This window comes from Sus scrofa, chromosome 2, assembly GCF_000003025.6.
Source record: "Sus scrofa isolate TJ Tabasco breed Duroc chromosome 2, Sscrofa11.1, whole genome shotgun sequence".
In the NCBI taxonomy this organism is placed as follows: Eukaryota; Metazoa; Chordata; class Mammalia; order Artiodactyla; family Suidae; genus Sus; species Sus scrofa.
In genome coordinates, this window is record NC_010444.4 from 105,182,198 (window position 1) to 105,205,530 (window position 23,333).

At 38.9% G+C, this 23,333-nt stretch overlaps 1 protein-coding gene across 4 annotated transcripts in view; it reads right to left on the reverse strand.

Annotated features, from left to right (window-relative positions):
- Positions 1 to 23,106, reverse strand: part of CHD1 (chromodomain helicase DNA binding protein 1) — a 92,155-nt gene extending 69,049 nt beyond the window's left edge. The window contains exons 1-2 of one of the 4 annotated variants that reach the window (XM_021085399.1): positions 20,481 to 23,106; positions 18,203 to 18,402 (exon numbers count right to left, since the gene is read on the reverse strand). In XM_021085399.1, the coding sequence (XP_020941058.1) occupies positions 18,203 to 18,255 (53 nt within the window). In that variant the 5' untranslated portion in view covers positions 18,256 to 18,402; positions 20,481 to 23,106. Of the gene's footprint in view, positions 1 to 18,202; positions 18,404 to 20,480 lie in introns of those variants that run through there. The other 3 variants (XM_021085397.1, XM_021085400.1, XM_021085398.1) reach the window with 3 other exon arrangements.

A 23,333-nucleotide genomic window follows, 5' to 3' on the forward strand; every position in this document is an offset into this window, starting at 1 on the left:
GTATATATATTCATCTTGTATACATTTCTTGCCTCAGACTATAACTCAGTCATTTCATTAAAAAGCCTTGCTTCTGTTCAAGTTGGCAATCAAATTACAATATGAGTACTAGGGAGCATAATACTACTGGATTGGTCACTGTTTTTAACATTTTTTTAAAAAAATGGAATGAACTAGGATATGTGTATTTTTAGAGATAATGCATTAAGAATTTATATTCATATTTCTAATTCAAATTTGCAGATTTTTTTACTTCTTTGATTTTATATATTGCTACCACTTGGGTTGAGTTTCTTGGTTCCAAATGACACTAATAATTTATTTGCTTTATCTTAGACTGTATCTAAAAGTTTCAAAATAACAATACCATTATTATATAATGACTAAATGTTAAGACTTCTTCACAATTCTTTTTGGCCTTCAGGGATACTTGCCCCCAAGTTATTGCTTTGAAGCCAAGTAAAGTAGTTTATTTCTGATGCATACCAATTTGGCCTTAATTAGTGTCATTTGCTTTTTTCTTTTTGTCTTTTGTCTTGTTTTTTCAGGGCCGCACCTGTGGCATATGGAGGTTCCCAGGCTAGGGGTCCAATCGGAGCTGTTGCTGCTGGCCTACACCACAGCCACAGCCACGCCAGATCCGATGCCAGATAGGAGCCATGTCTGTGACCTACACCACAGCTCATGGCAACTCTGGATCCTCAACCCACTGAGCAAGGGCAGGGATCGAACCCACAACCTCATGGTTCCTAGTCAGATTCGTTTCCACTGAGCCACGATGGCAATTCCCTGCTTTTTTCATTTTTAGGGACTGCTTTTTATTCACCTTGATTTAATGTTGCTTTATTATTTACTTGCATCCAACTTGAGAGCTACAAAAGTTAAAAGTCAAAATTCAAGTTCCACCCTTGTCGTCTCTATACCATGACCTCTCTCTCCCTACAGTGAGGATTTTTTAAGGTTTTCACTTATTTTCCTTTTTTCAATGTAAGCAAATTTTAAGAGTATATAATTTTATATTCCCCTTTCAAAAGTGACTACTAACATATTTACAATCTTATGTAAAAGATCCTGGAGATCATTTCACAGCAATGTAAGGATAGATATAGTCCTCATTCCTTTATGCAACTGCATATACTCCATTTTATAGGTACACCATAATTTCAACCTATCCCTCAGAGATGAACCAATCTTTTTTTTGGGCCCTGTCCACAACAGGGCCAGGGTTCGAACCCATAGCAGTGACAATGCCAGATCCTTAACCCACTGAGCCACTAGGGAACTCCAATGAAACAGTTTTTTGATATCACAAACAACGATACAGAAAGTGGCCCTCTGCATATAACCTTTGGTATTTATGGTAGGGTATCTTCTGGTTCACTATTTGTCAACCAATGTAAACATATCCCCCTTGACATCTGAACTTTATAATCACCAATTACCCCAATCTTGATTCCTAGATACAAATCCACACTTATGTTATAAGGCTGAGTCAGAGAAAGTATAGTATAAGATGAGCCTAAATAAGCTTGCTATGCCAAAAAGCAAAATACTTAAAAAAAAAAAAAAAATACAGGCTATAGGAGCCAAGTTAAAGGGGCTTCCATTCGCCAAATCTGATTTAAGCACCAAAACAGATAATAAAGGATTATTACTTAGTTTTAAAAAAAAGGAATCCTCAAATCCATGCTGATGATAGGTAGGCACAAAGACAGACAGATAGGCAGATGGCAGAGGAAGAGTGATAGAATTCTGAACGCCAAATGGTAAATATAGACAGAATGGTGGTGCTACAAAATTACCATTTTGCGATCATCAAAGAAAGCATTGGTTTGGCAAAAATCATCACAAGATGCTAAATCTAGTGGAAGAGTTTGACAAGTGAGGTATGTGCATAGTCTCAAAGTATCTTCTCATAAACTGCTTATTAGCTCTAATAGATAAATTAGAAACTACAGTGTAAAACCTTCTCATGGTGATTAAAACTAAAACCACCAACAGGGACAGAAACATTATGAGTCTCCAGATTTGAAGCCTTGGTAAAAGGAATCCCTCACATAGTCCTCCAGCCAAAAGATGTAGACTCTGGGCGATGAATACCCTGGACTGAATTATAAATAAACACAGCACAAACATAAACTGAAAAATACATTCTATAAAATAACTAGCCTATAAGCTTTAAAATGCTTACCTCATGAAAGACAAAGACGAACTGCTCCAGATTAAAGGAGATTGAAAAGATATGACAACTAAACCTAAGATGTAATTTTAGACTGAACTCTAAACTGAAACATTGCTTTGATTGATCAAACTGGAATACAGACTAAAGTATTATATTAATGTAAATATTCCTGAATTTAGTAACTATGTAAGTCTTGTGTAAGGGAATTTCTTTGTTCTTAGAAAATATATACTGAAGTATTAATGCTGAAAGAGGCATGATTTCTGCAACCTACTCTCAAATAATTCAGGAAAAATAAATATGTACTACATATACATTTATGTACATGCTATATATCATGTATATATTTTATATGATTATATATTATTTACATATTATTTTGTGTTATTTATATATTTACATGATATATCTGTGTGATAATGGCTGTACAACTATAAATATAATAAAATTCACTGAATTAACTAAAGACATTAAATCTATTTTTTTTTTTTTTTTTTGTCTTTTTGCCTTTTTCGAGCGCCACTTCGGCGGCATATGGAAATTCCCAGGCTAGGGGTCTAATTGGAGCTGTAGCCACCAACCTACACCAGAGCCACAGCAACGCGGGATCCAAGTCGGGATCCAAGCCGCATCTGCAACCTACACCACAGCTCACGGCAATGCCGGATCCTTAACCCACTGAGGAAGGGCAGGGATCGAACCCGCAACCTCACGGTTCCTAGTTGGATTTGTTAACCTCTGCGCCACGACGGGAACTCCTAAATCCATTTTTAAACTTTTTTTCAGGTTAAGTTTTTAGAAGCTTTAGTGCAACTATCATCAATGGTTTATTTCCCCATGAATTCCAAATAACTTAAATGTATGATTCTGTATCTATGATTAGCATAAAGAAATGCTTTGCAAACTCTAACCTACATCAAAATGACCATCCCTCTCCAACTTTTCGACTATACACCCTCATCTGCTATATTCTGGAAAGCCGGCACTTTGAGCAGTTTAATGGCTTACCTTTTTTCTTGGGATAAAATGACCCAAAATCTGATCTCTGCCTACCTCTCCAATTTATCTTAAAACCACCCTCCTCTCTCTTCTGACCCTAGCCTCAGTGACTTCCTTTAGCCCTTGAATTTGCCATGTTTTCTTACTCAAAGCCTTGGTATAAAGCAGTTTGCCTTCCCTGGAAAACATGTTAATCATTATCCCACCCTCTTCCCTAGTTCTAGACCTCCTCCCCCAGATTACAACAGACACCTAGCTCAGTATCTGGCACTTAGCGCATGCTTAACATGAGCTAGTATAAGCGTTGGAGTGATTTTGTTTGTTTTCGTTTGTGGTTTTTTGGCTGTGCCATGGCACACAAAAGTTCTAAGCCAGGGATCAAAACTGTGCCACAGCAGTGATCCTGTGGCAATGCTGGATCTTTAACCTACTGCGCAGGCCATGGATGGAACCCTCGTCCTCACAGATACCGGTAGGATTTGTTAACCACTGAGCCATAACGGGAACTCCACTATCTCTACTTCTTTTGGATTTTTCTTCCAAGTCATCTAATTTAAAATTGTTTTGGGAGGAATAATTTTAAAAACACTAGGCCATTTTCCACACAGTCACAAATGTCCATATCTAAGTAGCACTAGTTTCTTTTTGTGAAGGATATGATCTCTAGTTCATCAGTTCCCTCCTCTAAATAAGTCTTATACTTAGACAGTTTCATTCATTTATGTTAACTGTTTGGCCCCTATGGCCACTTTTTCATTTATACTCCAATTAAGACAAAATTTTTAGCTTTCAAAATATTTTGATACTAAACTCCATTTTACCCTCTTAACAACAACAACCAACAACAAAATCCTTGAAAGCACACACAGGAAGTTTTTACAGACCATTTTCTGAGAAGGCAACCCTTCTAAGGTTCCAGCTTTAAGGGGACTTAATTCTGTAGTCATATAATAAATTCCAATCCCAACCCCAGCAGCCTGTTGGGATGGCCTTCCAAACATCCTTTGTATTACCATGTTTGCTCAGAGCTTACTGTTTATTACTGCTCTGACTTCAAGTTCCCTTCTGTTCCTGGCACATGGAAGTTTTCTCTAAAGTTCAGCTGTCCATCTACCTTTTATTCCCTTTGCTCTATATTATCTAGCATTCTCATGTGTAGGGGTAGGAAGTGCTTCGAGTGAGAGTCTATGCTACCTTAGCCCAGCAACATCTCCTTTCTCTGTACTCAATTCTCCACTTTAACCAGTCCTTCGAACTAAAGAAAACACTAATGCCTATGTCAGGTACATGAGAATGATGTATTCTCAAGTGAATAAACAAAGATTCTTCTCTATTACAGGGGAAAACATACTTTTTAAAAATCATGACCAACAGCCTTCTGTTGTTGATAAATCTTGGAATAGATAAAAAAGTCTAAGAAAGTAATACCAGAGTTCCCTTGCAGCACAGCAGGTGAGGATCTGGCATTATCACTGCTGCTGCTCGGGTTGCTGCTGTGGCACGGGTTCCATCCCTGATTCAGGAACTCCCCCATGCTACAGGCACAATCAGAAATAGAAAAAAAAAAAAAAAAAAAAAGGTAATATTTAACTGGCTGCAGAAGTACTGAGGAGAAATGAAAAGGACATCTCAAAACAGGAACACTAGTGAAGAGAAAATAAAGACTATGTGCACTTCAACATCATATGTAAATTAGACTACCTGTATCAAAGGCTTAGATCAAGGATTTCATATTAATTCCATTAAATAACATATCCATTTACTTACTTCTTTCCCTCCAAGTATATAAAGATTTTCTTTCTAATATATTCTATTTCCCTACTTTTATTCTATTTTCCTCCCCAAACTGGTAGAATTTAGATGAATTAGACTGGGGGGGGGGGAGAGATGTTATAGGATTCACTGATAGAAGGCAAACTGATTTTAAACATAAACTATAAGAGGACAGTATGCATGACAAGTACAATAATAAATACACAAAGAACTGTATTTACTATTCTAAAGAACAAGCATACTGCACTAAATTCTCACTTTATGCCTTGCTCTCTTCCCCATCAACTAATGCTTAATTGTCAATGCTCTCAAAAGGACTTCTTTGAGGGAGTTTTGGGAAGAATTTTTGACAGACATTTGTGAGTTTCTGAAATTAATCCTGTCGTATTTGCTCCTAGCCTCCTAGCCCTTTCATTCCATTATATTTATACATGTACACCCATTAAATAAGACTCAGGTTTCTACCTCGTGGAAATAATAAACACATTTAAGGATTACTGTGAAGATTTAAAAAGACATAAAGCATATTACCTAACATATACTAGAAACTCAATATAAATTGCTATTGGAATGAAAAAAATTGATTGTCCCCCCCTCCCAAGTTTAAGATCAGAATCTTTACTTCAGGGAGTTCCTGTTGTGGCTCAGTGATTAACAAACCCAACTAGTATCCATGAGGATGTGAGTTCAATCCCTGGCCTCGCTCAGTGGGTTAAGGATCTGGAGTTGTTGCGAGCTGTGGTGTACGTTGCAGACTCGGCTCAGATCTTGAGTTGCTGTGGCTATGGCGCAGGACGGCAGCTACAGCTCTGATTCGACCCCTAGCCTGGGAACCTCCATATGCCATGGGTACAGCCCTAAAAAGACAGGAAAAAGAAGAAGCATTACTCCAATGTTTGCTTCAGGTGTTCTTGGGACTGTCATAAGTATATAAAATGTGTATGAACAGAACCTATAGGAATACTAACATTTTCAATACAAACTGTTTAATAAGAAAAGGAAGACATGGGGATTACTAACTGGTGCTATGTGCCAAACACTGGGTACTCATTTAATTCTTCCATCTTCATATAATAAAGCAATAAACAAACTGAAGCTCAGAGAAAGCTAAAAAAACAAATACTAATATTACAAAGAATTGAAAGAAAATTCATAAAAATCAAAGCCACTAATTTCCTAGGATGATATTAGTGATTTATTTTAAAATAATATCCCTTGGAGTTCCTGTCGTGGCTCCGTGGAAACAAATCTGACTAGCATCCATGAGGATGATCCCTGGCCCCACTCAGTGGGTTGAGGATCCATTGCCATGAGCTGTGGTGTAGGTCACAGACACAGCTTGGACCTGACATTGCTGTGGCTATGGCATAGGCCAGTGGCTACAGCTCTGATTCGACCCCCTAGCCTGGGAACCTCCATATGTCGCAGGCACAGCCCTAAAGAGACAAAAAAGTAAAATCTCTTTATGTTGTCTACTTGCCCCTCCCCAATCACCCAGTATCCTTTTTGTTGGACCTTTGGTATTACATAACTGGCACGCCAGTTTGAAATGTCACATGCCCAGCCAGCTAAAGATTAGATTTCTCACATGTCTTTCAGCTAGGTGTGGCCATGTGAACAAGTTTTAGCCAATGGAATATGACATGGCTAGAAGTGATGTGAAATTTCCATCTTAGCCTTAAACAATATCTGGCTTGCCTTAAATCCTCTCCATTTCCCCCCCGCCCCGGTGGCTGAAAATACCACCAGGGCAATAGAAGCTATATGTTAAAGACAAAAAAGCTGTCCCACTAGCCAGAGTACCTGGATAACCTCAAGGAGTAGAGCTCCTTACCTGATAATGAAAAAGAAGTAACTATTTTAAGACCTTGTATTTTGAGGATTCTAGAAGATACAGCACCTTAATTGGTTCTCTAATCGATACACTATATAATATTTCTGCAACAAGCATTTTTGAAATAAGTTTTGCATACACATTATTTGAATTCATTTGCTCATCTGCTCAACTAACAAGTATTGAGCAACAGTTTCTAGCAGAGACAAAATGCCACAGGAAAAGTAAAACTTACATGAGAATCAAAGATGTAAGGATGGGCTGATTCCTGATTGAGGAACTAGAAGTGGGACAAATGAAATTAGGAACAAAGCTTACAGAGAAAGTGATTTCAGAGCTGGGTACTGGTGTATTCCCCACACTTTCCATCTAGAAAACACTTCATTTCTGAAGCAAATGATAAAACTTCTCACTCTAAAATTACTCAAAAATATCCTATCTTTCCAGCCCATTCATTCACAACACTTTCCTCGTGTTACTGATAATTTCTTCACAATGTTATAATTATGCTTATGCATGTATAACTACATCCTGGAATTCATTAGGTTTGGGCCTTCAGTTATTTTTATAGACCACTATCCAATTCAACAGGTCTAGAGAAACAAAGTGGAAATAAGGAAGTACTGAGAAATTACAATAAAAACAACGAATTAGTGGCCAAAGGCACTGGCTTTCAAACTTTTTGGACCATGACTTATGCAATAAAAACTCACTTAGAAAATAAGAAAGGTTCAGCTAGATGACAGCTAAGATCACCTTTAAATTTTATAAAATTACATTGTATTAAAATGTTATGCACCTTATCTTTTACTGCAAGCTATAAAATAGCTATCAAAAATTTGAGAAAATCTGGAAAGTATCCACTTGCCTGATTCTAAAAACTAGACAGTACCACTGTTAGGAACTAAACAGCAAAAATACCTTTTAGCATTCTAAATTACCAATCCAACACAAGAGTCTATCATAAAATAAACTCTTAAAGTACAGTATTATTTTCTCACCTTAAAGTCTTTGAATAAATGAGAATAAAACTCAAAAACCAATGCTAAGAAAGGAAACATTCAGCATAACTAATTTCAGATGGCTGGGTTTAGTCATGTTGAATCTGAGGTAAAGACAGTAAACTCAGAAGTTTCTCTAGTAAGCATTCAGGAAATAGATGAGAAATAAGGACTATGCATACTTACATTTGAAGGTCACTAAAAAGTAGTTTCAGAAGGTATATAAAATTCGTTATAATAAAAAAAATTTGTAATTATAACTAATTTTATATAGTTTATAAAAGAACCTCTAATTTATAATTTATAATTATAACTAATAGGCAAAATAATGGTTTTTTTACCCATTAGTATTTTTTTCTTGCTTATAAGCTTTAGAGAAGAATCTCAAAATTTTAGCATCTAATAATATCCACCACACTGTAGTTGCTCAATCATCTAAGTTTTTTTAAGACAAAGAATTATATTTCTACAACGAGTAACAGAATAGAGTTCCCTGGTGGTCCAGTGGTTAAGACTTGGTGCTTTCCCCACTCTGGCCTGGGTTCAATCCGTAGCCTGGGAACTGAGATCCCACACCAAACCACCACATGCCACACCCTCAAAAATTGTTTAAACAAAAAAATAAACAGAAGCAGTAACAGGAGAGATGTGACATAGCTAATGGGAATGGTTTTCATTAAGAAAAGAGCTCCCCACTATTTTTCTGCCTTATGCTTTAGCTCCATAGACAGTAGATCCCAGAAGCCAGTAGTATTTAGCCAGGACTTTGCATGTGTTTGTATTTTAATCTCAGTAACTGAGATATCCACACCAAAGAAACTTGCTAATTCAGTTTAACATTTATTTAAAATTGACTTCTAAGCAGTCATTTCATATCACAGTGATAGATAATATACTCCTAATTATAAACAACAATTAGCTCAGTCATCACGCTGGTACAAGAGATTTGTACAGTCTCCCTCTGAAATTAGTAAGAGTTCTGACCAGTTCATTCACATGGGTAATACACACCCCCCCATGGGAATCTAATACATGTAATGTTTATTAAGCTATGTTTCCTTTTTTTTTTTTTTCCTCTTTCCTCCACCTGGGACTAAACCATACAAAACCGTCAGTATTACACTAAATAAACCTCAGCGTAAAAAACTACAAAGCTAAGATGTCCAACACATTCTTTGTAATAGGGAACTTGCACTTCTTTACTGGGGGACTATATAATCTCTGTAAAAATCTTTCTCTCCATCATCTTTCTGAATAAACCATTTGTTCTTTTCTTTCCAAATCACATTATTTCTCATCAGTGTTAAGATTACAAAGGTTTAAGAGCTCCATGAAACTTCCCATATAGGCCATTACTTCACTCCAGTAATCTGCCCAACTCCATTTTCTTTCCCCTCACTGTATGCAAACCCATGAATTTGAGTATATACGCTTACCTGATTATACATTTAAACTTGGCTATCCCATTATAAAAATCATCTTTTTTCAACTTAACTTATAATTTCAAAACAGGGAAAGATAGTGAATGATTCCACGTGAATAGCTTCATATACATGCATATAAACTGAATATGCCTACATGTCTCCTTGGGAATCTTGTTAAAACGAAAATTTTGATTCAGGAGATCTAAGAAACAGGGGAAATTTAGGGTGAAAGAATCATCTTGTACAGTACTGGGGTGAAGGATAAATGATTCTATGAATTTGTCAAAACCCATAAAACCGTATCAGAGAATATATGTAATATATTCAAGCTTAAAATATCTACCCATATGACTGAGGATCCAGGATGGAATGCAAACTCCAACAAATAAATCTAACTTTATTACAAATATGACATAGTCACCCCGAAAGGGGTAAGAGAAAAGAAAGCTAACTTGAGTAACTTTGAAAAACAGTGTCTTAATAGCCGAGACATGCAAACAACCTAAATGTCCATCAACAGAAGAATGGATAAAGATGTGGTACAAATATACAATGGAATATTACTCAGCCACAAAAAAAAGAACAAACCAATGCTATTTACAGCAACACAGATGGACCTAGAAATTATCATACTAAGGAAGTAGGTCTGACCAGAGAAAGACAAATATCGTAAGATCACTAATATACGGAATCTAATTTTAAAAAAAAGAAAAAGGATACAAAAGAACTTAGAAAATAGAAAAAGACTCAAAGATTTCAAAATCAAACTTATGGTCACCAAAGGGGAAATGTGTGCTGGGAGTGGGGTTAGGGGTGGGGGAGATAAATTAGGAGGTTGGGATTAACATATACATACTACTATACATAAAATAGGTAAGTAACAAGGACCTACTGTATGGGGAAATCTACTTAATACTGTGTATTAACTTAGTTGGGAAGAATCTGAAAAGGAATGGATATATATATATATATATATGTAAAACTGATTTACTTTACTGTATACCTGAAACTAACACAACTTTCTAAGTCAACTGTACTCCAACAAAATTTTTTAAAAAGAACAAAAAAGAAAAATAGTGTCTTGACTAGAAACTGTAAAGTTAAATACAAAAGGACTGTACATTGTACATAAACACTGTATTTAAGTTGGTAAATTTATTTCTTTTGGGAGTACAGTATAAAATTTTTGAGACTACTTTACTTATATACTGAGGTTCAAGTGCATGCATGGTGGATGGTAGATGGTGAGAGTCAGGCTCCTCTCTATTAGAGAAGGAAGTTACAGAGGAGCAAGAAAGTAAAGTTAGGACGAATCCTGTAGTATAGCATTAGAGGTAAAGACAACAGTACTAACTCATGTTTACCTTAATATGCACACAAATATAGAAACAACTATAGATACATATGGTTTAGTACATATAAACACATATAGATATAACCTAGCTCTGTTTGCTCTGTCCACTGAGACGGCCTAGAAGTAGTGACACCTGAGTTGCAACCCTGCACTCAAATCTTGGTTTCTTAATACCCTTTTCTTAATACAAGGAATAAGGGCTCTTTGGAGAAATGGTTGATTCTAGGGCAAAAGAACGGAAATGTGTAAGAATACAGAAGCCAACTGGATAAAGTTCCCAAAGGGCAAGGCTAAAGCAATCTGAGCAACAAAATTAACTTACTGGATTATAACTCAAAGTATAAAAATACACATAGGTATTTGTGAATGACTGAATTAATGAAGGAGAAATTATTTCTTTACAGAAGAATTCCATTTAATACTATGTAGATAGTCCCTCCCAGCAGGAGATAGAACTTAATTCCCACCCCACTACTCACCACGTCCCTTGAGAGTGGGCTAGACATAGTGATTTCCTTCCAAAGTATACAGTATAGGAAGGAAAAACACTAACTTTACAGTGGAAAAACCTGGCAAATACTATCCTGGCCAAGTAATAAAAGTCAACATCATCAGTAACATCAAATGGATATTATACTCCCCATATGATGTGATCAGTAGAGCACTTCATCTCTGATATTCTTTCCAAAAACTGGTAACCAATAACCCTAGTTTATTCTAACAAAAAAATCATACAAATCTGGAGTTCCCATCGTGGCGCAGCAGAAACAAATCCGACTAGGAACCATGAGATTGCAGGTTCAATCCCTGGCCTCTCCAGTGGGTTAAGGATCTGTCACTGCCGTGAGCTATGGCGTAGTTTGCACACATGGCTCGGATCCTGCGTTGCTGTGGCTATGGCGAGGCCAGCAGCTGTAGCTCCGACTGGACCCCTAGCCTGGGAACCTCCATATACTGAGAGTGCAGACTTAAAAAGCAAAAAAAAAAAAAATCATACAAATCCAAATTGAGGGACATTGTACAGGATACCTGGCCAGTAGTTCAAGACTGCTGGAGTTCCTGTCGTGGCGCAGCTCAAACAAATCCGACTAGGAACCATGAGGTTGGGGGTTCAATTCCTGGCCTCACTCAGTCGGTTAAAGGATCCAGCATTGCCATGAGCTCTGGTGTATGTTGCATACTCGGCTTGGGTCTAGCGTTGCCATGGCTGTGGTGTAGGCTGGCAGCAAAAGCTGTGATTAGACCCCTAGCCTGGGAACCTCCATATGCCATGAAGGCAGCCCTATAAAAACAAAAGACAAAAAAAAAAAAAAAAAAAAAAAAAGACTGCTAAGGAAATTAAGGAAAGACGTAGAAACTCTCACAGATCAGAACAGTGGAGAGAGTTAACTACATGTAACATGGTACCTGGACTGAATCCTGGAACAGAGAGGACATTAAAAAGAAAAACTAACAAAATCCAAGCCAAGTCTGGAATTTAGTTAATATTTTGGAGTTCTTTCTTTTTTTGAAGACATTTAAAATGACTAGAAATCTGGTCTCCCCTTCTGAAGAGTGGGAATCATAGAGGAGTGCTGCATACATCACATGAGTAAGGATGAGCTATGATAAATTCATATAACGCACCATGTACATGGTGGCTCAGAAAAAGATCTCAAAATTGGTTTCCATCAATATTGTCTCTAAAGAAATGAAATGTACCCAGCCTCTTGCTGGCATGGCCTATGGTGCTGTTCCCTGGGGGTTCACAGAAAATAAAAAGCAAGTATAATAACAAAAAAATGGCAAAGTGAATGACCCCACGCAAACAGCTTCATATGTATATATGTCAATAGAAATCACTTGGGAATGTTGTTAAAAAGAAGATTCTGATTCAGTAGGTCTGGAGTGGGGCCCAAGGTTGAACATTATGAAGGAGCTCCTGGGAGATGTCAATGCTGCTGGCCCAAGGACCACAACTGGAACTGGAACTTTTCTCTCTCTCTCTTTTTGTCTTTTTAGGCTGCACCAGAGGTATATCTTAAGGTCCCAGGCTAGGGGTTGAATCAGAGGTGTAGCTGCCAGCCATGGCCACAGCCACAGCCATGTGGGATCCAAGCCTTGTCTGTGATCTACACCACAGCTCACAGCAATGCCGGATCCTTAACCCACAGAGCAACATCAGGAATCAAACCTACATCCTCATGGATACTAGTCAGGTTTGTTATTGCTGAGCCACAGCAGGAACACCCACAAATATTCATTTTTAAACAATACCAGATATAACCCACAAATCATCAAGATCTTAAATAAGCAATGACTTAAATAGTATAAAAAAGGGGCAACTACACAATATTTACCCTGCCCACATTATCTCATGTTTATGAAGATAAAAATAACATGTCTGAAAAGCAAATGACATACAATTATGTTTAACAGTTAAAAACTAGTCTAAATATAAGACAGTCATCTAAATTAACCACAACCCTAAGAAGTTTCATGAAAATTTTAATTCAGTGAATTGTTGGGAGAGAGATAGAGATACCTATTACTAAAGCTCCTGATTAACAGGGTTTTTTTTTGGTGGGGGGGGGGTTGCTTTTTAGGGCTGAACCTACAGCATATGGAGGTTCCCAGGCTAGGGGCAGAATGAGAGCTACAGCTGCCGGTCTACACCAGCCACAGCAACTCGGGATCCAAGCCGCATCTGCGACCTACACCACAGCTCATGGCAACGCTGGATCCTTAACCCAGTGAGTGAGACCAGGGATCAAATCAGCATCCTCATGGATACTGGTTAGGTTTGTTACCACTGAGCCACAATGGGAACTCCCCAACAGTTTATTGAGTTTTCAAAGCATAAGGAATGATCTTAGATTCAGTAGCATATACAAGATATATGAGAAAAAACTAGCAGGAAAAGATGAAAAAAGTACATACCGAATCAAGAAATAGGGATTAACACAAAAATGAGATGTACAAGAGTCATGTTTTCCTGCAATTAATGACATCATGGGAAATTTTAAAGACCATTTCCTTAACTCAACTGATTTCTAGCCATTCTGGCTTTGTGATTTCACATTTTCCTATCTTCCTTAAAATGCTTCTTAGCACAACTTCTGAAACTTAATAAATTGACTCAAAAAAGCAAACAATGCTGTGGCCGTCACGGCTCAGTGATAATAAACCTGACTAGCATCTACGAGGATGTGGGTTCAATCCCTGGCCTTGCTTGGTGGATCCTTGCCATGATCTGTGGTGTAGGTCGCAGACGTAGCTCAGATCCTGCATTGCTGTGGCCATGGCATGGGCTGGCAGCTGCAGCTCCGATTGAACCTCTACCCTGGGAACTTCCACATGCCTCAGGTGTGGCCCTAAAAAGTGCAAAAAACAAATAAACAAAAAAAACCCAAACAAAACAAAAAACTCTGATAACTTTAGAACAAGCTCTACAAATATCACTTTAAATGTTATTGCCTTTAAAAACTGTGCCATTTACTGAAAGAAACTGAATTTGATGGCAAGAAATCTTTCTGGCATGTGTCTATATAACAATAATGTTTTCAAAATGGTATACCATAGTAGTCTTTAACAGAACACTAACATACATGGTGAAATATGTGGACCTGCATTCAAATTAAATTTGACTTGGTGTTCCTTAAATTTAACAGGTCATTTAGATTATCTTTTTCTCAAAACCTTTAAAAAGTCTTTTAGAGACTGAATTTCTAAAAATGTGATTTTCATTTGGAATATTTCCATTATCATTATTTCCTACACACCGCCTACCTGAAATATTTTAAAAGTTGACATCCAAAGATTTGTGAAGCATAAAACAAAACATTTTCAATAAGCCAAGGAAATTTAATTGTAGCAGACTTTCTCTAAGTAAATATAAAATTATACATATATAAAAAACACATGTAAGTATATTAAGTTAAGCACTGTTAACACTATAAAAAGTTATAATATATAGCAAGGAAAGAATATTTTTAGAATCAGGTCAACAAAGCTCAACTGCCAGTTCTAGATCAATTCTATATAGTTAAGACCATTATAACATATCACCAACAATTTCTTTCACTTTATAAGAATTTTTCAAGAGCATAATATACAGACTAACTGAAGTGGTTAAAATGAATTCCCAAATTTACTTGGACAAATTTACATTATTAAAAATTTAATCTACAGGCAAGTAGAGAAATTCTTCTGAGAATTAAGCATTTATCAATCATCCAAAAATTAGAAACATGTAACCATGCTTTTCTGGTCTTTACAATAAATATACTTCTGGAGCAAACCATCACTTATGGTAACTTTAAAATTAAAAATATCTAATCGGCATTTGAAAAACTTCAACACAAATAACAACACAAATCCATATAGCTGGGAATTGATGCTCTAAAATCTTCCAATAGTATTTTTAGAAAGCTTCAGTTATATAATAAACCTTATGCTGAGTTGAAACTGATGTGCAGGTGCATCGTGACCCACATTTCTTAGTAAATAAGTTTCAAAATTGCGAGTTGTAGCATAGCCAAAGACACATTCTCCTGTGTATTCTTCTTCCTTTCTGGCAATGGTTATAGAAAGGTTTTCAGATGACAAGAACCAAAATAAATTTTGAGTAGAAAGCTAATTACGCCAACTAAAAAAATGCCAAATAACTGCTGCTTAATTCTACTTAATTTCATAAATTTCCACAAAGGAAAAAAAGAAAATTCGAAGCAAAAACACACTGAAAACTTCTATCCAATAACAATCAAATTTTACTTTAAAAACTACTTAAAATATATCCATGTATCAATTTTAAAAGCAAACCATATTTCTCCTCCCATCAGTCTATTTAATATTTTTAGTTATAGTAACTGGTTTCTTCAAGAAAATCCTTGAATCTATAAAGTTCATCTCCTCATTTAACTAGGCACAACCTCCCTTCTCTGTACTGCCTTGTAATGAAAGCTTTTGGTTGGGGGGAGGGACTGAGGCCTGGTAACAACAGTAGAGCAAAGGAAAAGGACAGCGTAACAGCACTACGGAAGAAAATGAAAGGGAATCAGAAGTAGGTTTCCCTCCTTCTGATAAACACCAAGGCAGCTGGAAGAACTAGATAACTTGACAGCTATATACACTTCTCAGAAGTACAAAAACCTATGTGGTAGGAATAATGACTCAGAATAATTGAGAATATACCTTGAAGTTATTTAAAATGAGTATGTATTACAAAAGATTACTCTAAATCTGATTTCACAGAGCTTGTTTTTTAATCTATATCTACCTTTGCTTTACATATAGCAGTAAAATACATAATTAAAACATATAAGGGATCCAAATATTAACAGCAAGTGATCTCTCTTACAAACTCAACTAGAAGATTTACTTTCAAGACTCTTATTTCCTATTTTGTGGGTAGTTAGGTTCCTGGTTTCCCTCTAGATATTTCTACCTATCATTGCTCACTAGTGATTAAGAGAATATGGACAATGTGACTTTCCTCTTTGCTTTCTATAGTCAATATACCTGTGGAAATTTGAATTAAAGCTGAGATTCAAAAGTCTTCTAATGTAGCCTCACAACTCTGTTCTCTGAAATCTTAGTATACTTTTAAAGTTACGTAGTAGGATAACACTCAAAAGTAATTCAACTCTCCTTATTTTAAAGTTCAGAAATCATTCAGAGAACTAGTTAATGCAGGGACAGGATCAAGTCAGGTTTTTTCCAGGTCCTAGACCAATACTTGTTCAATTACATCATTCTGCTTTCTATAACTGCCCCCGTTGCCCACTTTTCCTCTATGATGTTCTTGTTGTCCAAATAGTCTGCCTTTTAAACTGATAATCTAAATTATACCTAGCATAACCAGATAATCCAAAGCCTCAGGTCAAATACATGTACCAGTGCTTCATCTTCTATACATTTTTTTCTGAAGTCCTCTTTATCTGCCAAAACTTTCCTGTCCCTTGTCCTTCACATTTCTCCCTCCCTGTAATTAATGTTTCAGTTATACAGTATTCTATGTTACATAAAACGTGACCCTAATTATAATAATATAGAGTGCTCATTATATTAGGGTCTATCTTAAGACTTCAACATTAGCATCTCACTTTGTCCTCAAGTGAAAATAGTATTTTAAAAAAGAGCATAACCCCCAATTTTAAAATTACAAAAATCAAAGCCTCAGAGATTAAATAATTTGCCCTGATTCATAGTTAATAAAAAATACAACTGAATAAATAATCGGGCAGTCTGACTCGAACATTCATATTATTGATCTCTATAAGTACTTGATCTCTATGATGCATACGGATTGCATTATGAATGTGCCCTGTAACTTAAAATTTGGGGGCCACAGAAGAATATTAAAAGTCTCTGTATTTGAAGAGGTTTCTTACACATTAAAATAGCTTAATATAGCTTATTCCCATAAATCATATCTTCTTGCAAAGACATGGCCCAATAAGAGCTCTTAATTCATTCATATATAATTAAAACCCAAATTTAAAAAGAAAAGGTGGGAGTTCCTATTGTGGCTCAGAAGAACCTGCCTAGTATCCATGAGGATGTGGGTTTAATCCTTGGCCTTGCTCAGTGGGTTAAGGATCCTGTGTTGCTGTGAGCTGTGGTGTAGGTCACAAACTCGGCTCATATTGCGAGTTGCTGTGGCTTTGGAGTAGGCCAGCAGCTATAGCTCTGACTGGACCCCTACCCTGGGAACTTCTAGGAAAAAAAAAAAAAAAAGAAAAAGAAAATTGAAATTGGGGGGGGGGTTTGCAGCAATACTTTAACAAATGTCTAGATAGCAGTGTCCAAAAGAACCATTTGCAGTTCTATTCTGTGCTATCCATAGTGGTAGCCCCCAGCCATTATGTGACTATATGGTACCTGAAACGTGTCTAATGTGGCTAAGTATTGAATTTTTAATATTTTGTCATTTTAATTAATTTAAATTTAAATAGTCACATGTGGCTACTATTATATTGGACAGCACTAGTACAGAAGACAAAACACCAGAAAAAATTGAGTGAAGAAGTTCTTATTGCTTTTATTTGAAAAAGAGAGTAACAGTCAAATCAATTTATTTATTTTTTTTGTCTTTTGTCTTTTTGTTGTTGTTGTTGTTGCTATTTCTTGGGCCGCTCCCGCGGCATATGGAGGTTCCCAGGCTAGGGGTCCAATCGGAGCTGTAGCCACCGGCCTATGCCAGAGCCACAGCAACGCGGGATCTGAGCCGCCTCTGCAACCTACACCACAGCTCACGGCAACGCCAGATCGTTAACCCACTGAGCAAGGGCAGGGACCGAACCCGCAACCTCATGGTTCCTAGTCGGATTCGTTAACCACTGCGCCACGACGGGAACTCCCCAAATCAATTTAAATGTCTTCTCTTTCTCCAACTTCAATTAACCCAAATAATATAAACCTTCAAAGAGATTCAAGTAACCCAAATCTTCTATATTTAAATTTTTCTTTGTGTCTTTCAATGCAAAAAATAATTAAAATCTGTATTTTCAACAAAGCTTCATATATTAGAAACTTTTTACTGTTTGGAGCGCTAAGAGTGATTCTGAATCTGAAAACTTTACCACCTACAGAACTAAAGAGTCACATAACTTTTCAATTCTTTTCATAATAAATGCTTGATAGTAAAGTTCTTACCTTGATTCTCCACTACTGTTTCTAACACTTTCTTCATCACTGTGTCCATTCATTGTAAATATCAAGAAGGTTTAAAATAAAATATAAATCTTCCCAGTTTAAAAGATGAATATAAATACTGACTCCTGTTTGAATACCACAAATTCACAGACGAATTTTCTTCAACATTCACAGGTTTCCTGGGACCCTTTCTGACTCACCTAAAAAAAAAAAAAAAAAATATATATATATATATATGTATATATATATATAAAGAACATAAGAAAATTTCCTGTAGAGATAAAAAGTCTATAGAGAACTTGTACAACTCTACCCTCGCCAATTATATTAGAGGTGCCAAGAAAGGGATAGGAGTCTTTTTCTCAAAATACCTAGTATTCTACTAATACATTCTTTAGTACTTACTAGAATTCAGCTTATTCACCATTGCTTATTTTTGACAGAAAAATTAAAATATTTGGAGTGATAAAACTTTCAGACTAATTGCAAGTGAGTGTGTATATACCATACATAATAGACAAATAACTAAAGCAAAGTAGTTTTCTATAACATATACATATATTCCAAAAATAGAACATGGAGTCTTACACTTGGTCAAGCAAATGAAGGGGGGGATTACCTTTGCTCAAACATTAATTCCTATCACCAAGAACTTCATATACTAAAGGGAAAGTTTTGAAAGTGCTCACACGAAAAAAGGAGAGTACACGTTTATCATAAATATAATCTTAGCCAAAAAAAAGTACAGGTCAAAACAAATGCGTTCTTTTCAGGTAAACCGATAGGGAAATTTTAAGATTTAAATAATAAATATCCAGTTTGGAAGGGCAGAGATTCCAATGGCGGGGGAGGGGAGGTAACGTATACACTCTGGTTTTTAAAGTAAGAGGTTTGGGGCAGAATTCATTGGACCAAGATACATTTCCACGTTTCAAGATTTCAGCACAACACTGGAGAGTCACCTACAAGCCATCCACGAATAAACAAAGGAGATCTCTGGCAGGGGAGGGAGAGGAAGAAGCGGGGGAAGGAGACGTCAGATCCTTCCCCAGCCAGAAAGTACCGAGACAGACGACTGAAAGCAGAGCTGTCTTCGACCTCGGCAAAGAGAATTTACTCCTACGATTATTTCCATTCTACAAAGAAGGGGGGAAATGGGCTGCTGCCAATTCAATCATAGCAAACTCTGCATCTAGATTGGGATTTTAATTCTCCAGGGACTACAGTTCACTGGACTCTGCAAGAACTATTATCCAAAAATTACTTCACGCAACATTTATTCCTGATGTTACATATTAATTCAAACTAGTCAAAAGAACTTTACTATTAAATAATTAAATCTTGAAAATCTAGGTACTCTAACAAATTGCCTCCTTTCCGAAAGTCTTTCTCCATTGAGAAAGTTCACTCCTTTTAGTTTTTTCCTTTTCACCTTCCTTTCGCCCCTCAAAATGGCTTTCTCTGTACTTTGTAACTTCCTTTTTCCTCATCATCTTCCTTCTCAGAGTTAAGTCCTCTTTCTGAGACCCTTCTTAACACCGTAAATTCTGAAGCTCGAAGAGCCCGCAGCTCCCTCCGGCCTTTCAGGCGTCTTAACAATGACTCTTCCCTAAATCGTTAAACCTCTTTAATCCGCCTCTTCTTTGCCCCGTCTTTTTAACAGTTGTTTTGCTCCTGCTAAGTTTTCAAAGCTGTACTCGAAAGTAGATTGGAAACCTTCCTCCTCCCTCATCCGTCCATCGCAGCTTCGCTCCAATCAGCCTCCCACCCGGACGCACCCCGCCCCCCCAATCCCTCCCAGGGCCTCCATTCCGGTCTCAAGAGTCTCCCTTCCCGCCTCAAACTTCCCAAAGATCCACTCCGCGCCCTCCCGGGCTCGCCCGGGCCGCTGCCCCCTCCCCCTCCCCGCCGCTCCCCACGTGTTGGGAGCCTGGGTCGCTGAAGAGACCCACGCACCGGCCAAGCGCACTGCTAGCGTCTCGCAGCTCTCCCCTCGCGGCCCGACCGGCCTTACGCGGAGGAGGCCCGGGCTCGACCGCCAGCTCCACGGCTATCCGGGGAGAGGATGCGCTCCGCCGCGCTGGCCTGCGCTCACCCCTCACACGCCCCCTGCGCGCCGAGCTCGTCTGCCGCCGACGGCCCTCGCAGACTGCCCCGGCCTATGACCGGCGTTCGGCCCCTGAGCCACCGCCCGGGCACCGCGCCGCCCCCGCCCTCCGCCTGGCCAGCTCCCGTCCTTCTCGCCACATCCTGACCCGCCCGCCGCCCCCTTTCTTACCGGCAGGCGTTCAGGCTTCGCGGGGCGGAGGGAGCCGACTGGATCGGCGGCCTCCCCCGCGCCCGGGCCCGCGGTCTCTGTCGCGGAGTGAGTCCTCGGGCTCCGGGCGTTTCGGGGTAAGCAGGAGTCCGTGAGGGGAAAGGGGGAGGGGAAAGACGCGGAGGGGAAGGGGAAGCCCCGGCCCGCGGCTCCAACGCGTGATCCCCTGTGGAGCGGATCCAATAATCAATTCATTATTGAAGCACCAACGGCGAGGGCAGCAAAAGCGAGAACTAACAAGCCGTCGTCGTCGCCGCGGCCACGCGCGCGCTCTCGCTCCCGCCGCTTATCGGCTCCCGGCAGCCGCCATGACGCCGAGAGAGCGAGCGCAACCGTCTCCGTCGTAGCCGCCTCCGCCGCCGCCGCCACCGAGGTCGCCGACGTCTCCGCCTCCCGCGCGACGTAAGCTCTGCTCACTCCCCTTCCCCACTGGACGCGAGGCGGACGAGCGGGCGCGCGCACGCCGAACTCCACCAGCTGGCGCGCGGTGGGTGGGTGGGGCTACGTTTTGGAGTCGTGGGGCGTAGGAATAAAGTGATTGGTGGGGTGGCGAGTGGTGGGGGCACTGGTGGAACGCGCACGCAGGCCGCGCAGAGGCTGTCGGACTCTGGTTACGGCGGTGGGTCGGTGATCCTTGCTCCAGCTCCCTACCTTAGTGGCCCAAGTTGAATGTCCGGGAAGCGGGAGCTGCAAGCTCGCTCCATGCGGGTATGGACGCTCCTGTCACTCGGGACGGTTGCGTAAGGACGTCGCGACCGAGAGGCTGAGAAGGAACTAGGGAAACGGGGGTGGGGAAATTTTGAAGACTATAATGGGGTTCGGGGAGCTGCGGAAGGGCTGTGCTGGATAAGCCGCAAGGGTGGGGTCGTGCGTGGGGTCTAGTTGCCCTGGCCTTGGCCTGCGGCTCCTATGGGCCCCCCGCCGGGTCTGAACGCTTGTCTGGGAGGGGGGCTGATGCGTCACACCAGGCAGCCGGGGAACCCAACTGTTTGGCAACTGTGGTCACCTCCCGCCGCTTCCTACGCTTAGGCGACTTTAGACAAAGCCTCCCTCGGAGACCTGAAGTCCGGTAAGAGCCGGATACCTGAGGAGGCGGAGAGAAAATACAGACCGGGTTGTTGACACGCTGTGACGCTTTTTGATTCGTTTCTGGATAGCGCACGCCCGGTTCAGTAAAAAAAAAAAAACTTTTACAACCTTTCTAGGTTCCCGCCTGGAGGGCGGGGTGGAGAGTGCGTGCCTAATCGCAACAAAAGTGCAACACGAAGGACGTTAATAACTGTCTCAGTTTAACGTACTGCAATATAGTTGACGGTTTCTTTCATAACTGTAGCTGCGGGTCTTAGTTAACAACCTTTTTATATCTGTGGAAGGAAACACATCTTTCACGGTGGTGTCCTGCTTCGCTCTTTTGAAAACTTTTTTCAAAATAAAAATTCCTTTACACTTCATTATTTTTCTCGTCCTCAGATCAGTCTTGAGTCGTCCCCAGTTAATAATTTTTGAAACTTTCTAATCCCATTTTTCAGTTACTTGATCTGATGTAAAGGTCCACCTTCCAAGTCAGATGAGTTCGAATGCTTATCAGCATTCCCCAAATAATTATTTTCACCTATGAGAAATATTCATGTTTTAGCCTACTGTCTGTTTAGGCATTTTGGTTCAAAGCCTTCAAAAGAAAAAAAAAATCTCCAAACATAACCCAAAATATGTATTCGTTATGTGGAAGGGTATACCACACTTGGGGAGTAGGGAAAGAAACAGGTACACGGTAGTTTACTCAAAAAAAAAAAAAAAAAAAAGAGAGAAAATATTTGTTGTCAGGGAGCAGTGAAACAAAATGAAACATCACCATAGTTTGCAAAAATCTGTACTCAGCTTCTCCCTCCCCCTTTTTTTCTAGTTATTTAAATAACCATAATGTTGGGTTGTGAAGGATAATAAGATCATAGAAATCTCTCATCTCTGGAGTCCCTGTAAATAGGAACTTAAGTGCTAACTTCTAATATTGTGCTTTAAAAATATGATAACATCTCTTAATAATAGGAACTTCCTGTTCCTTGGACTGATTTTTTTTTTCTTGGATTACTAGAGTGGTAAGTAAAAAAATAAAAGTCACAAAAAAACATGGCAGACAATTTTTTAATCGGAAGTGTGACTCAGGTAATAAAGTCTTCAATTATAACTCTACTACATTTTATCTTTGTGTACCAAAAAGGATTACTGTATGGGGTTAATCTGTTTTATGTTTTCTGAAAGCACCTGTCAGGTGTTTTTAAACTACTGAGTTGTCATTTAGATGTGATATCTGCATACAATCGAGACCTTTTCTTGGCAAAAAAAAAAAGAAAAAAATCTTGCAAAGTTTGCAATAAAATGTTGGGCCTTGGAGATTTATATTTCTGATAAGATTATAATATACTTTATGACTCCACAGAACTTTAGAATGACTTGAGACTATGGAGAAATACTAGGGTAAGTGGAAAATTGTAACAACCTTGTCAGTTCACTTTTAAATTTTTTTTTGCTTTTTAATGCTGCACCTGCAGCATATAGAAGTTCCCAGGTTAGGGGTCAAATTGGAGCTGCATCTGCTGGCCTACACCACAGCCACAGCAACTCGGGATCCGAGCCACATCTGCAACCTACACCACAGCTCACAGCAATGCCGAGTCTCACTGAGCAAGACCAGATATCAAACTCGCGACTTCATGGATGCTAGGCAGATTGGTTTCTGCTGAGCCACGACCAGATCTCCCAGTTCACTTTTTTTTTAAAAGTCAGTTGATAAATATTTTATCTGCACAGTTAAAT